This window comes from Pithys albifrons, chromosome 1 (genome assembly GCF_047495875.1).
Source record: "Pithys albifrons albifrons isolate INPA30051 chromosome 1, PitAlb_v1, whole genome shotgun sequence".
Classification (NCBI taxonomy): Eukaryota; Metazoa; Chordata; class Aves; order Passeriformes; family Thamnophilidae; genus Pithys; species Pithys albifrons.
This window is the reverse complement of record NC_092458.1, coordinates 66,404,780-66,420,680: the sequence shown is the minus strand read 5'-3', so window position 1 is coordinate 66,420,680 and position 15,901 is coordinate 66,404,780. Positions and strand designations below refer to the sequence as shown.

Here is a 15,901-nt window from a genome sequence, read left to right as displayed (position 1 = left end):
CTTGATTCGAATTCAAAACTTCACTGAGTTGGAATGAATTTCTTTTTGCAGGTGAATGGGAGTCTGTTTGGGAACAACATCTGTTTTCTTCCAGATACTGTTAGTAAAGAAAAATGCCCAGTTAGGGACCCATGAGTATTGCCACAGCAGGTCAGTGCATTCAATGCAATGTCCTGACTGCCAAATTAGTAATTCTCAAATACTACAAAGGCAGATAAAAATCCACTAAGTTTTTGAAATAATCTCCTCAAGAGTGGCAATTTCCCTCGGACTTCAGACAGCAGCTGCTGTATATCCTGAAGTATCAGACTTTATTACTCTTCCTTCAAAAAATAAATTACTAAATGCTAAATTCTTGTCTAATATTGCTGTGGACTCCTGTATATATTTTTCCTTAATTCTATATTACAATCATAGACTTGAAAAGTTAAATTCAGACTATGTGAAAATTTTTTAGATGTATTTCCTTTGATCTGTTTCAATAATATTAAGCAAGGCCACTTCTGTAAGTAGACATAATATCTTCTAATAGACCAACAGGTACTGTTGAAAGAAACCAACAAACAGTATTCAAGCATTACTTTTCTCAGCTATGTGGTTGGTTTAACAAGATTCCTACCTACAAAACTTGTCTTGCCTATATCTTAAAAAAAATTTCACAGCTACAATAACTCTTTTCCTTAAAAAGTATTGTTATTCATTTGCATTATCTGATGCCAGCCTGCACTTCAGGATCTGTTTCCACATGATTTACTAAACATGTTAATTCTGAGTCTACACAAATAGAAACATGTCACTCTCAATAGCAGACGTGGCTTTCTCATCAGTAGTTCAAATGTTAGGGGAGAGCTATTTGGCACTTGCGAGCTGCTTTGGCTGGAAAAAAATAGTTCTTGTCAGGGCTTTCCTTTCCAAGGGTTTCTGCTCCACACCCCTCTCCCCCCTCCCTCCTACTTCTATTTTTCATCTCATAATGTTTGGTTCTGCCTTGCTGGCAGAGCTTACAAAAACTCTGTCACTTGTCTATATGGCTGCATGTGTGCATACAGAAGTATCTCCCCATTTCTGGGTCGAAAGCACACCACAGTTATCACTTAACTACAAAGTGGGACAAGACTCAGGGGTATCTATCTGTTTTTCCTTCAGCTTACTTCCTGAATTTTATGCAAAGTACAGCAATATTCTCCATAGAGGTGCAGCTTCAATGATCAGGGGACCTAGTTTTGTGAAAAAAGTAACATCATCAATCACTAGACAGGAATGCCTAGTACATCTCCGTGCACTACACGAAGCCGGGGAGCAAGTTGAATCAGATAGAGAATGGTCTGCAGGCCTTCTCAGAGCTCTGGTCGATCAGCAAGAACAGGCAAATAAAAATCTAGAAGGGAACACATGATTAATGATATGATGTCAGGCTACTATACTGATACTCAGTACCTTCAGGCCAAGTCCTTGTATATAGTTAACAGAAATTAGAGACAGGAGTGGTGAGAGCTTGCCAGAGCTCATGCCACCTTGAGCCTTTTCTCATTATTTGCTCTGCTGGCCAAAAGGTGAGGGTCACTTTCATGTTGTTTTGATGCTCAGTGGCTCAGGTACAGTACTCACACTGACTTTGGTGGGGGAGAACGCAAACATTCTTGACACTGTACTGCACACCTCACTGCTATCTAGGCACTCGGGCTGGCAGGATCACACTTTACCGCCCAGTCCACTATCTCAGCTGTTCCCACATCCAGTGGGAATGTTTTGAACCTGAGCTACAGAATGCAGACAAAAAAATGTGGGTCATGTATATACAAGCCCATTTCTGTCCTTGTTCCTAACCTCACTGTATATGTAATATTAGACATATGCAGAGATCAGCAAAAGAGCTGTGGGAAAAGCAGATTCACAATGCTGAAAACACAGGTTAGAATACACTTCAGCAATGGGAGTGGCTATGCAACTGAAGTATTTGCTTGAAGAATAAATTTCATGTTCAACCAGTTTACCCAGAAAAGGTATTACCCTAAGTGTATCATCAAATCTCTTGTAAGATAAGTTGATACCATTAAATCCATAATACTAAAGCTCCAGACTAAAGACCCACGGAGCTTGGGAAAGCTCTGACTGAAAGCTGAGATTTTTCTTCTCCCTCATTAACATCTTTCTGCATTCCCTTCCAACCTCCTCACATGTATATATAATTCTCCACTCAGTGATCTTTTTGAGGAGGGCAGGGACATTTTCCAGAGGACATCGTACTTGGAAAAAGGGGTGATAAATAGATGGCTGATAACCGGGCTTAAGCAGATTATATTGGGTTCCTCTCTCCCACATGTGGTGTTACCTCAACACAACATCTTCTACCTCCTCTTCCCCTCTATGAACCCATGCACTCTGAAGTCTCCATCTGCCTGGCACCTCTGCCTTGTGCTGGCCCTTTCCCAGGGCAGGAATTAGCAGGACAAAGGGAGAGAAATCAATGCACTCCCAGACTCTCTCCCCACTGCAGGAGCTGAGGGAACTATCGCTGGCAGACACCTGTGTGTAGCTGTATCAGTACCAGTAAGCCCTTGGTTTCACTCCTCAGAGGTGCAACACTAACAAACCCTAACACACAACAAAGTAGCACTGCGGGTACCTCACCTAAAGCAGCTGGACTGCTTCCCAGCTGTGTACCAAAAGTAGTTTTGGTTGTCTCAAAAGGCGCAAGTTGGGACTGAAACAATTCCCGTGGCTGAGGCGATTCTGATGTCTCTCTTCCTTGTGGAATCTGCTATGGTTTGTCTGAGTTCTGATACAGAGATTTTGATGGAGAAACCAAGAGTCTTTCCACCCTTTTGCCTCCTTTTCAAGCCTGGAGCAAGACAGAAGGTGTGAGCTCTTTGCCATACTGTTGAAAAAAACCAGGCTGAAAATTGTTGGGGAATAAGACAGAGGTGATATTCTCACCTTGTCTTCTTGGCAAACCAGGCTAAAACTGGAGCCTGGACTGTGATAGTCATGTCCTTTCTCTAGTTTTCTCTCCAAACTATTTGATGTTGAGACTTCAGCTTACAGCATGTTTACTTCTTAAGGTCTTTAAAGACTTTACTAAGAAAGAAGGTCTTTAATTCATTCCAATGAGACAAGCTCACCCATTACTTTTATAGAGTTCTTTTCACACAAACTATCAAAGCATCTCAGAGGCAGGCCCTGATTCTCTTTTCATTTTTTAAAAGAGAAGGCTATAACAGATAGTAATCTTAATTCTGTGAATCTTTTTCTTACTGAAATAATGTCAAGTGCACTTCAACATGTTTTTTCAAACATATACATACACATATGATTTCAGCGATTGCACCACAAGCTATGCCAACTTGACTGGGGTGAAATTTAAAAAAAATTAGAATCTTGAGTACTAATTGCAAGCAAGTCAGTTAAAATTCATGTCAAAAAGTTCTACACGCTCCGGTGAAAAGACTTCAAGCATCCTCTTAAAAACTGCCTCTCGTCTCCCGGAGTGGGAGAATCCCTCCGGCTGCAATCCCGCACGCCAGCAGGCACGGCACAGCCAGAGCGTGTTTTTCTGCAGAACGACGTACAACACACCTGTGGGGGGAAACCGAGATCTTGCTGGGGCCGCCGGCACTTCGACCTCGACCCGGCGAGGGGGAAAAGGCTCGGGAGCCACGCCGGCAGAGCTGGAGCGTCGAGGGGGCCCGGGGCTCGGCCGTGTCCCGGGGGTCCCCTGCCGCCTTCCCGCCCGGGGCGGGGCAGCGCCGAGGGATCCCGCCGCTAACGCCACGCCCGGGCCCGGCCCCGGGCTCCGGCCCCGGCCCCCTGCGCCCCGCCGGACACCGCGCTCGGCCGCCCGCGGCTCTGCGCCCGCCTCGATCCCTCCCTCCCTCCTTCCCTCCCTCCCTCCTTCCTTCCCTCCCGCAGGTCCGGCTCCCCCTCCGACTCCCCGGCCGGGGCCGCCGGTGCTTCCCAGGATGCCCCGCGCCGGCGCAGGCGCGGCGGCTCAGGAAGAGGAAAATGGCATAAACAACCCCGAGCGCCGGGACCGCTGAGGAGGAGGAGGCGCCGCCGCCCCGGCCCGCGCGGCCCCTTTAAGAGGCGCGGAGTCGCCCCCTCCTCCTCCCCCTTCCGGAGCCGGGCCCGGGGTGACGGCGGTCCTCGCGCCCCTTCCCCGTGCCCGCCCCCTTCCCCATGGTGCCGACCCCGGCGGCGGGGCGGTTGCCATGAACAGCAGCGGCCTGCCCTGCTCGTCGCCGGTGGTGGGGCCGCCGCCGCCGCCGCCGCCGGGGCCGGGGGTCGGCGTGGCGGGGCCGGCGGCCGGCGGGGCGGGGGCTGCGGGCGGCGGAGGCGCCGGGGCCGTGAAGCTGAAGTTCTGCCGCTACTACGCCAAGGACAAGACCTGCTTCTACGGCGAGGAGTGCCAGTTCCTGCATGAGGAGCCCGCCGCCGCCCCCGCCGGCCCGGGGCCTGCCGCCCCCCCCCTCGGCGGGCTCCCGCTCGGCATCCCCCCGCCCGCCGCCGCGCCGGGATACCCTCCCCACGGGGCCGGCTCGGGCCCGGCGGCGGCCGTGGTGGGGCCTAAGAAAGCCGAGCTGGGGGCCGGAGGCGGCGGAGGCGGTGGCGGCGGGGGGCTGGATGGCCCGCGGCTGGCGAGTGAGTGTGGCGGGGCGGCCCGGGGGTGGGTGCGGTGCGGCGGGGGCGCTGCCGGGACGGGGGCGGCGGGAGGGCTCCGGGAGGAGCGTTGTTCCTCATCCCCCGAAACGCCGCCGTGCTGCCGGAAACAACAGACATGGTGGAGGCGGGGGGTCTATGCCGGCCGCCCGGAGGGGTCCCGGGCGGTACCGATGAAAAGGAGCGGGCAGGTGTGTGTGGGAAGGAGCTCAGGTGTGTGTGTGAAGGAGCTCCTCCTGTCTAGCTTTGAGGGGCAGCTGTGCGTCGGTCACTCCAGTGCCAGGCTTGGTGCAGGTTGCCAGGACCCCTCTGCGCAAAGACAAGCGGGGAGAGGGGAGGCAGCGCTGTCCGGAGTGGTACCCGTGCAAGGGCGCTTCTGAACAACGTATGTTGAGTTTCGGCTCTTGGAAGTTTTAAATATTCCAGCTGAAATATATAAGGTTAAAATTAATAAAAAATAATTTTATAAATAACTATTCACCCCAACTTGAGGAAGAACATCTTTATGTTGAGGCAATCGAGCACTGGAACAGGCTGCCTGGGGAGGTTGTGGAGGCTCCCTCTCTGGAGACATTCAAAACCCACCTGGATGTGTTCCTGTCTCACCTGGTCCATGTGACCCTGCCTTGGGAGGGGTATCGAGCTAGATGATCTCCACAGATCCCATCTAACCCTAGCAATTATGAGATAGATGCCTACAGCATTTACTACTGTGAGTGGAAGTTGCTCGATTTTTATTTTTTCCAGCCCTCCTACACAGCCCTTTTCCAAATGGTGAGAATTCAGGTTGCCTGTGTATCTTGCGGAGTGACACTGCTGTTACTGGTTCCTTATGCATCCTCCTGATGTGCGGTCCAGTAGTTTGATGGTGCTTGCAGTAAAGTGATTTCAATAACCATTCGTTTTGTAGGTAAAGCAGCACTTGGCAGCCTAGGAAAAGATGCTCCTTCAGAAAAGTCATGCCTGTTTACATGAGTATATTAAGCTTGGCTACGTTATTGATTTTTTTTTATAAACCTGGCATTTATTTATGTTAAATGTTTGAGCTACTAAATGGTCATAACTATATTTTTTCTGAAATTAAGATGCAATCATGCTGAACACCTCTATGCAGGTTTTTAGTGCCTGGTAAGTCTTTCAGCATCCTGCAACTGCTGTTCTGCCAAGGTGTTGTGAGCTTGTGCCATTGAGTATTATCTCTGTGCTTGGTAACTTCTGTGTCCAAGCACACATTAACACAGTACTGTCAAGTCTGCCCTTTCAGGGGGAGGCTGTAATATACAATTGCTTAGGCTTTCTGTTAAAAACCTTCCAAATTTTTATCGATCATCAGTTGTTCAAGCTGAAGTCCCTTTTGCCTTTCATTTTTTTTTAACGTGTGGAAATATCTTGGAGAGATTCAGCAGCAATAAGTCGATCTCTGTTAATTTTTCTTTTGGACAGAGTTAGGTGTGAAACGAAGTGACTTAGAGGATTCAGACTTGGGGCAAGAATGTATAGTTTGGCTTGCAGGTAAAACCCCTGTATGAGGGCTGTTCTTGTAAGAATCAGTTACAAATGTTTGTCCCAAGCCCTATATCTAAGGAAAAAAAACCCTTCAGAATTTGGGTGTGCTTAGAGGTTGATGCTGCTGAGCAGTTCAATTATTTGAAACACTTGCTTCTATTGAACCTGAAAGCTGTCTGAAGTTTTAGCCCTTGTGAGGAGTGAGGGCACCAAGAATGAAGGAACACACTATGGTGTTATCAGTGATTGCCTGCTGGGAAGGCCACCTCACTTGAGCATTTGCAAGTTGTAGGAGGCAAAAGTATGATTTTCAGGTAGTGGAATGAGTTTTATTCCTATGGATGTAGGAAGTAATACACAAGGTTGTATTAAGTAATAAAGTTCTGAGGGAATTGCCAAAAATCACCAACCTGTACAGTCTCACTGACTGTGTTCCCTAATTCAGAAGTGTTTGGTAGTCTTAATGTAGCTGTGGGTGTCACCTTTGCTTTCTCCTTCCTCAGTGGACCCCAGTCTCATTCAGTGCACAGAGCAGATAATACTCATTGACTAATTAACTGGGTAGTCCTATTTATTGTTAAAAGTGGGTCAGTGCCTCATTCTAACATGCGTGTTACTCTAATCCTGCTCTGAGTACAGGATCATTAATTTACTTATAGGTTTTTCTGTGGTAATCACAAAGGCTCCCCAAATACCAACGTATTTTCACAGCATGGGTGGTAGGAATGTTGAGTGATAAGGAAGTGGTGAATAGTGAAAAATACAAGAACTATTCCAGCACAGAAGTATTTCAATATCAGAGTACAAAGTGGAATGAGCAGGTAACATTCTCTGAGCTAACCAGGAGGAGTTTCTCAGGCAATGTGTGATTAAGCTATTCTGTGCCATAGGTGTTTTGAATGCTAACATCTGACAGTGTTCCAAAAGTGATCATATAGTGTTGGAAGAAAACTCTGCTTGAGATTATTCTGTGCAAGAACTCCGTCTCTGAATCAGTCTCATCTTCCCCTACATATGGCTGAGAACTTGCTGGGAAATCCTGCTTTATCCTTGCCTCATGCTTATGCTTTTGTTCACTATCCACTGCTGTCCAGTGTTATAGATGAGGTACAAAATGTGGTTTTGGCCTGATGGTGTGGCTTTTTATGTTCGTGGGGAGCAGGACTGACCATGCTGATGAGCTGTGCCACTCTCAGAAGATAGCACTGCTGCCCACAGCTCTCAGACTACTTGACATTTGGAGCACATGTGTTCAAAGCCACATTCCTCCTTCTTCCATTGGGCTTGTGAGTGCTAAGCCATCTGCATGGTTCACTTCCATATGTAAGGTGACCAGTTGACTGCCTACAGGAGAGAAAATGTAGTTACCATTGCCTGTCTAAAATTTGGTAAAAAAAAAATTCCTTTTCAACAGAATATCTGTGACAAAATAAGGGGAGAAGAAAAAGAAGAAAGAAGCCAAAACATTTCCTCCAGATTTGCTAGCTGCTAAAATCTATACATGGTGCTTTTCTAATAGATGTATGTCCTACACATCAGCCCAGTGAGCAGCAGTGACAGCAGGACCCGTTCTATAGTAGGCTGTAGAAGGAGAGCAGAGGTAGGGAAATTACTGGTGCTTAATATTTAGGGGAAAATATATAATTGATGAATAGGATTTTAAGCAGTAGGCTAGGGAAGGATGGGTAAGGAGCATGGTAGTGTGAAAAATTTCTCTTCTTGTATCTGCTCAGTGTTTTCTCTGGCACTTTCCAACTTGTGCAAGCAGCAGACCAGCAGCCTGCTCTGAGGCACCACTGCTGGCTCCTTCCTAGGGCATTGTCCCTGCTCAGTGCTGCCGGTGGGAGGCTCTGGAGAGAAATGTGGTTGTGGCATTAAAATGTGTCATACTGTTAGAAACAGAATTAAGGTTTTGCTGAAGCTAAAGGAACTGTAAGATAATAGTTAAGGGGTAATTAGTTTCCAAGGGTTTTTCCTGCCTTTGGAGAGGGATGGGGGAATCTTGGGCAGGCAGGCGAACCGGGCCAGATTGTGAGTCCCTAGTTCCCAGCCAATAGGAAGAGGGGGCAGGGACCTTTCGGACGGGAAAGGGTATAAAAAGTTCTGTTTCTTTTTGTTCTGGGTCTGTCTCCTAGGCCAGGGGGACACACCTGATTCAGCTGTTAGTTTTGCTTTGTTGATGTCCCCTCTAAATTTTATTGGTAAAATGTGAGCATTTCTCACCTAAGCTGGACAGGTTAAAGTTGCAGGGACAACTGCAGTTGTATTTCTTAGCTTTCAGGTTGTTGAACAGATGTAATATTCTTTTACATATAGACCTTATAGTGTATTTTGATATGTACAAGATTGAACTATGACTCCAAACATTTGCCAACTTCTGCTTTGCTTTTTGCTGTAAAGTGCATAACGCAGAGTTCTCACCCTTTTGTCTGGCCTCTGATTCCTATAAATGGGGCCAAAACACCGAGGTGCTGAGCTGAGGAGTGCCAGGTGTGCTCTGGGCCCGGCAGTGACAGCGTTGGTGGATGGGCACTGTTGGGTGCAGGACTGCCGGTGAGGAGCTGGCCACAGTGAAGGTGCTGCTGCTGCCTGAGTTTCCCGTGCTTGAGGCTGACCCACCCTATAGTTGTGAGATGTTTTCATCTACATGTCTACCAGGAGGCCTTTTGCAAAGCCCTTCTGGGAACTCTGGCCAAACTCTGCGAAGGAAGATTTGGGAATACATACATACTGGGAACTCTGGTCGAAGAGGCTGAAATACAAACCTTTGTTTCTGCAAGATGGTGTTTGTTTGTGGCTGCTGAGAACGCCTGTCTGTGAACAGACCTTGCTGCCAGCCTATGAGAAGGTGGAAAGAGACATCAAATTTTGATGTGCTTGGGTTGGCCTAATAAAAGCATTATGTCTGTTTTTGCAGCCCACTGCCCACATGTTGTGTCTGGTCAGAGCAGTAGTGGCTTCTGCTGTAGCAACTCCATGGAGTCGATTAGTGGTTAGCTTAGTGAGCATTACAGCTTAGGTTTTGTGAAATCCATAAATATGCTAGGATTGGAAAGACCTAGTGATTTGTATATTTTTTGCTTTTAAAAAGGTGTTTGAGTCTTGATCCAGTGCATTCCTTTTTAAACAAACTGAAACAGTGGATATAGAAAAAATGGAAAGAGAGCCATTCAGCAAAACAGATACTAAAGGTAATCTGTTGGATTACACTTCTTAATGCAGTGAAACAATGATCAGGATTATTCTAAATATGGATTTTTCTTATCTTTGGTAGCATTTCAGTATTTACATGTTGAAGTATTTAGAGACAGATACTTATTTCAAACTTTTAGATTGTTTCAGTATGTCACATAGTGGTCACTTTTTTTTTTGAGAGGCATTTTGCCTTTTAATTTTCATTATGCCTTTTCCAGGAGTTGATGGATCACACAATTTTCATCTTGTTTTGCTCTGAATGTTTTTAAGAATTGGGGAGACAATTCTGAGCATTGAAGAGACATTTGGGGCTTTTGGAGACAGAGACAATTTAAAATTGAAGAGTAAAAACCATAATCAGTTAGAGATGCATGAGAGAAAATGAAAATTACTGATTTCACTTAAATCACTTTTGTCTCATATGTCAACTCCAGAGATCAGGAGATTAGACATGGATTTTCTTTTTGCTTCTGTGTTTCATGGGGAAATCACAGAATCACAGAATGTTATGAATTGGAAGGGACCCATAAGGATCGAGTCCAACTCTTCAGTGAATGGCCTGGAAGAGGAAAATTTTTGAGGGGAGCTAAGGAAAAAGAACGGAGAGAATGAGAAATTTCTCAATCTGCCAAGTTCTGTGTGATTTTGAGGGGCACTTTTATCCTGTGAAACTTAAAAAATACACTATTAATTGGCTTTGAAACTGGTTTTATCATATGTGAGGAGTACTGGTAATTACTTGTTTCTGGTAGAACTGACTGTGTTGGGTATTGAAGAATGGAAGGCAAGCACTATTATTACTCTTGTAATTGTGTTCTTGCTTCAAAGACAAACATGAAGAGGAGTGTGTGTATGTGGATAGTTACATTATGTGAGCAAACTCTATATGCTATATCTTAGTAATTTTATGCTTGTTTTTCAAGATTCAGAACATCCCTATTTAGTTTCTATCTAAAAGGTATTAGATAACTGGTTTTTTTAGATGTAACTGTAGGAGTGGACCTTCAGGTCCAGAAAATAAAGACCTTGGGGACTAGCTCAGAAAGAGTTTCTTGTGTAAGAAGCCACCTAGAAGCAAATTCAGACTCCTGTGGGAAAAGTGGACAAAGGATAAGTGAGGATGACGTGATAAACACAGGCAAAAGCACTTCTGGAGAACCTCCAAAATTGAAAAAATAATCTTGGTCATGGGGCACCTGATGAAAAGAGGGTCGGTGGAGGGATTTAGACAGTAAGTTGATGTGGCTGATATTTTCTTGATTTGTTGCCTTCTAGTAAAGATGTAATGCATTACACCACCAGAAAAATTGTGTGGTCAATCACTGTGTATGGAACATATCTTGGAATTGATCACACTCCTTGTGTGTGTTGGCTTCATGAGTCTTTCAGTAGTTGAAAAAGTTGAATTATGTGATTGTTTTATCTTCAAAGATATTTTTTGCTTAGAACTTACTTGTATTTTTTAATTTGCTTCCTAACAGCCTTTTACTTCTGACCTTTAAATTTGAGAATAGAGATTTAGAAAAAAGTACAGATGTACAAAAGTGAGAGATCTGCATTGCACAAGTTGTCAAGTTGGTCATGCAGTCTGTGATTCTATAGTCTGTGGGTAATCAGTTGGTCTAGTGCTGAGGCAACTGTGAGCAAGACCTTCCCAGCTGCTGTGAAAAATGTCCTAATGTTCTGTTCAGGTAATCTGCACACACTTCATGGAATTTTTTTAAGAAAGAATTGAGTTTGTTAGAGGTAGGCTATTAAAGCCAAAAGCTTAGATATTTGAAAAATTTGATGCATTTTGTTGAATAGTTTGATGCAGTGTTTTAGGAATTGTGAAAGCTCTTGGAGAGAGTTATCTCTGAAAACTTTGATATTATGTAATTATGTTACTTGAAATTGCTGTTTCTGATAAGAGTAGTTCTGATGACTCTTTTGAGAAAGTATCAACTTTAATTTGTATTATCGCTGTGTTTTTGGACTTGGTCCATGACAAGGAGTGCAGCTGCTCCAAACTCTGTACTGAGACTTTTTACAGGGCAGCAGGAAAGCACCTACCCTATTTTTCAGTCTTTATCAATGCTTCTGTGATATGTGAGATAAATAAAAAAGACAAAAAAGGAGACAGCCTAGTCATTTGGTGTTATGGTAAAGGCACCTTTTTTCCTTTCCTTGCCCATGAATATCTCATCACCTAGTGGGAGTGTTTGTAAATAAGGCGGCATTTCCCAAACTGTTTTGCTTCCTGTCTGCCTTTCAGCCAACTTGGTTCCTTTGTGCTGTCTGCCCTCCAAGTGCACTCTCTGTTGCAGCATCTGAACCCAGATGTGTGCTTTTACTTTTGCCTGTCATACCTGGGAGTGTCTTTCCTTTTCTTTGTCTGCTGCCTCTATCTCAGTGACTCCTAGTCTGTGTTTCAAAAACATTGCATTGAATGAGAGAGGCATAAAACCATCAGAGAATCCTGTTTCCCTAACAAGTTCCAACAGTAGTGGCACTCTGAAGAAAGTAACACTGAGTATGTATACCAGTGTGCAGTGCTTGTGAACTCAAGGTGTACAGGTGAGGTCAGCACCACAGGCACATGATTATTTCCTGGTGCAAGTATATGTACATGTTGGTACAGAGAAGAGCAACAAGGCTGGTGAAGGGACTGGAGCACAAGTCCTATGGGGAGAGTCTGAGGGAGCTGGGGTTGTTTAGCCTGGAGGAGGCTCAGAGGTGACCTCATCACTGTCTAGAACTACCTGAAGGGAAGTTCTGGCCAGGTGGGGGTTGGTCTCTTCTCCCAGGCACTCAGCAATAGGACAAGGGGGCATGGGCTCAAGCTCTGCCAGGGGAAATTTAAGTTGGAGATCAGAAAAAATTTCTTTCCAGAGAGAGAGTAATCAGGCACTGGAATGGCCTGCCCGGAGAGGTGAGGTGGGGGATTCTCTGACACTGGAGGTTTTAAAGATGAGATTGGATGTGGCACTGAGTGCCGTGATCTGGTAAAGGGACTGCAGTTTGACCGAGGGTTGGACTTGATGATCTCGGAGGTCTTTTCCAACCCAGTTGATTCAATGGTACAGAGCAAAGGAAGACAAGCATAAGCTTCTTTAGCATTTAGTGTTTCTAGGAGACTAAAAGAATACAAATCTTAAATGACTTGCCGTAGATAGGCTTTGCATACAAGTTTTATTGTTTTTTCTCTCAATATTAGGATAACTATCTCTGTAAAATTCCAGTGGAGATAATGCACTATAGTTTTTACTGCTTCATGTCTAGCTGAGATAACACCTTGTCCTTTTGGATGCACATGTACACACCAAATCTATGATTCAGCTTACCAAGCTGTAAAAAGTGCACTGTTGCAGTGCTAAGAGTTTAAATCAAGATTATATATAAACTTTTTACCCAGCGTAAAAGTAATTGTACATTTTTTTAAGCAATGATAATAGCAAAAATAATTCTTTCAATCCATGTTTTATTACCTTGCCAGAAGTCTTTAAATTGCGTTTTTGAAAAGTGTCTAGTACATCTATTGTGGTCTGTCTTTAGCCCATTCACTTTGTGGGTTACATGTCACATTACTTCAGAGGATCCTGTTTTATATTAAGAACAGTGTGTGAGATGATCAGTGCTGATACTTGGTTCATAAAAGAAGCAGTCTAGGATAATACAGTATTTGTTTATTGATTAGTGAAATGATAAAATGAAAATATCAGAAATGCACTCTTTTCGATAATACTTTCTACTAATACTACTATTAATATTCAGATAGTTCTGGTATTAGACAGCACAAGCATTAGAAACCCACTGGTTCTGTTCAAGAGTATGTGTTGAATTCCTGACAGTACTACTCAAGCACTTGGGCTGTGATGAGATACTTTGTTTCTGAAAAATGTCTCTGTAATAAAGAAGGCAAAAATACCTGCCTCTTTTTTTTTTTTTATCTCTTTGGTGCCTACATCTGATGAGAAGCCTACTTTCTGCTAAAATTATGTGGGAGAGGAATTATATAAGAAGATATTTATTTTTAATTGCAGTTGTCACATTAAGCTGCAGTGTTACTCACCAAGCAAGACATTTATTAGATAATGTGTGTATAAAAAGAAGAAAACTTGTTCTGAATTTCCCAAGATGTTCTATTTAATTTCTTTCCAGAAATGCCAGGATGTAACATCTGTCTTTAATATTGATGGGATTTAGAAATTTGTTCTTGTTTTCACATATGTGCTTGTATAATGTGGGTTTTTTTCCCGCCCACTGGATTCTTAGTTTTTCCCTCCATACATCCATCTTTTCTCTGACCTGGCAAGTCAGCCTTTCTACTTCTATAAGGAATTTGTTGCTTCTCTCCAAGAAGAGCCTGTTGAAAATATGTACAGCTTCAATGTGTGGATAGTACTATTACACAATAGAAAGGCTTATTCCTTTAAAAAAAGTAGCCAATTTGGGATTTTTCCTAAAATTGTCTAAACTTACCTAAGGTAATAATCAATGCTTAAAAGAAAAAAATTTAAACATCAGAAGACTTTTTTTATTTTTCATTCTAATAACATGATGTGCAAAGTATTTGTAAGTTGCTTGGAACTGTTATATAGGAAGGATTGATAAATTGAATGCAGGGACTGATGTGAATTAGTAAACACATGAGAACAGAAACTTTATGAGGATCTAGCTTAGGCTTCCATTTTTGTTTCTTTTTATAATACCATGCTGCCTATGTGGTAAAGCATGCTTACTTCTGCAGACCTTTTATGGATTGCTTGTGATAAATAATTTTTCTTTTTTCTTTCTCTGAACTACTGTGGTCTTCCAGAAGCAAGTGAGAGTTTCTGGTTTACCAAATGTATGACAGAAGAAGGATAAAGCCTCACAGAGAATGCCAGGTGCCAAATACAGTAAAAATGCCTTGGCTCTTTAGGTGTTTGCTGGGCTTTCATCAGTGTAAAAGCTGAATGCCTCTTTGAATGCAAAGGGAGTATGTAGTGAGCACTCTTTGTTTTGTTCTATAGGCAGCAAGAGTTACTTTTATCCAACTTTCCTGCAGTCTTAATTTTCTTGCTAATTACTATAGGGAAGTCAGCTTAAGGAAGATAGTGCTGAGTTTTCTTTTGAAGGCAATAGTTATACTTGCCACTTCTAGAGCATTCTGTTTTAAATATGAGCTCCTGCCAGGAAAACTGTCCTCTGCTCCAGTGAGCGTACTTGTGATGGTTTTCTTTTGATTGTTCCTGTGGAATATACTTTCTTGTGGTCTTGATCCCTCTGCTAGTGATATGTTTCTAGACCGTTTGGAAGAGGACTGTAAAAATGCTCATAGTGGAAAGCGGTCTTGAAATTCTGGTGCAAAGGTGGATCAGCACTGGAGCACAGCAATTTGTAGTGATTGCACAAAGAGGTTGGTTGGAATGGCCAAACCATTGCACTTCAGTACAGAGATGGTCTTCCTGCAGTAAGATAAAAGAAAATGTTCTAGAGTAGCTTGTGCTGTCAGGAGTGCCCAGTCAGGTATCAGTGTGCCAACAGAAAGCCTAAATTGTAGCTTTGAGAATCTTTAAGTTGCTTGGATAGGCTTGCATAACTAGTACCAGCAGCAGAAAGGCAGCAGTGTCTAAGATCCACTTCATCATTGCCAGCAGCATCGTCAGCCTTGCTTCGCTCAGGCTGCTGCCCAAAGCCTGCTCCTGCTTGCACCCGGAGCTGCCTGGCACTGAGGATACTTCAGCCAAGGTGGGAGCAGAGCACCTGGTGCTGTATTTGTACCCTAGCAAGGTTACTGGCTCTGGCTCCAGTGCTTTGTTTGGGTAATGGGTGACTGAGCTGTACCAGCTGCCTGGAGTTATTGGAGGTCAGCTCTGGGGTTTCTTCACACCAAGGGGGCTCTTTGCATGCCTTGTTGCTCAGTGTAGCAAAACTTCCAAGTTTTCATTTGCTTCTTTCTAGTTTGAAGGATTTTGTGCAGTAACTGTACGCGTCCAGAGGAGGAGTGAAGGTACCTGGGTTATCCTGTTGACTTTAGCATCGTGAAGGGCAGTGGGAGAAGCAGGAAGAATAGTCAGTCTTAATTCTTCAACTGAGCCTGAAGGATTTGTAAAGCTGATGGTGTCATCTGAGGGACTAGCTTGCTAGTTTGTTAAAAAGTGGATAGAATGTGGAGTTTCTGGCAAAAGTATGAGATGAAATAGCAGATACACTGTTGAAATTATGTAGTGTACATTGAAATGACAGTTGTTCCTGGAATTGCTTGGTCAGTCAAGTTGTAGCATCTTTCACAGTCAAGATGTAGCATAACAACTGTAAGATTTTTTGATAACAGCTGAAATGCAGGCAGAGAAGGCTGTATTGGAAATGCTTTTTTGCAATAAATAAAAACCACAGTGAGAACCCTGAATAATTAATGGACAAACTAGACTGAAACTACTTACAATTAAACATGGATTTGCTATTTTTTGTTTTCTTCTGTGATTGAGTCCTGGTATTTTTCATGATGCTAGATACTAACCTTCACAGTGTAAGTTAGAAGATGACTGTAGTGGGTAGGATGAGACAGTATTTGGCATTA

At 43.8% G+C, this 15,901-nt stretch overlaps 2 protein-coding genes across 6 annotated transcripts in view; one reads left to right on the top strand and one right to left on the bottom strand.

Moving 5' to 3' along the window:
• FLT3 (fms related receptor tyrosine kinase 3) overlaps positions 1-3,616 on the bottom strand; it is a 51,270-nt gene extending 47,654 nt beyond the window's left edge. Inside the window, exon 1 of the mRNA XM_071553377.1 lies at positions 3,577-3,616. The gene's annotated coding sequence lies outside the window, so the exon portion shown is untranslated. The remainder of the gene's footprint in view (positions 1-3,576) is intronic.
• Positions 3,617-3,967: 351 nt separating this feature from the next.
• PAN3 (poly(A) specific ribonuclease subunit PAN3) overlaps positions 3,968-15,901 on the top strand; it is a 78,787-nt gene continuing 66,853 nt past the window's right edge. For 3 of the 5 annotated variants that reach the window (XM_071553329.1, XM_071553337.1, XM_071553315.1), the window contains exon 1: positions 3,973-4,638. In XM_071553329.1, coding sequence (XP_071409430.1) covers positions 4,209-4,638 — 430 coding nt within the window. In that variant the 5' untranslated portion in view covers positions 3,973-4,208. Of the gene's footprint in view, positions 4,639-15,901 lie in introns of all 5 variants that reach the window. The other 2 variants (XM_071553346.1, XM_071553323.1) reach the window with 2 other exon arrangements.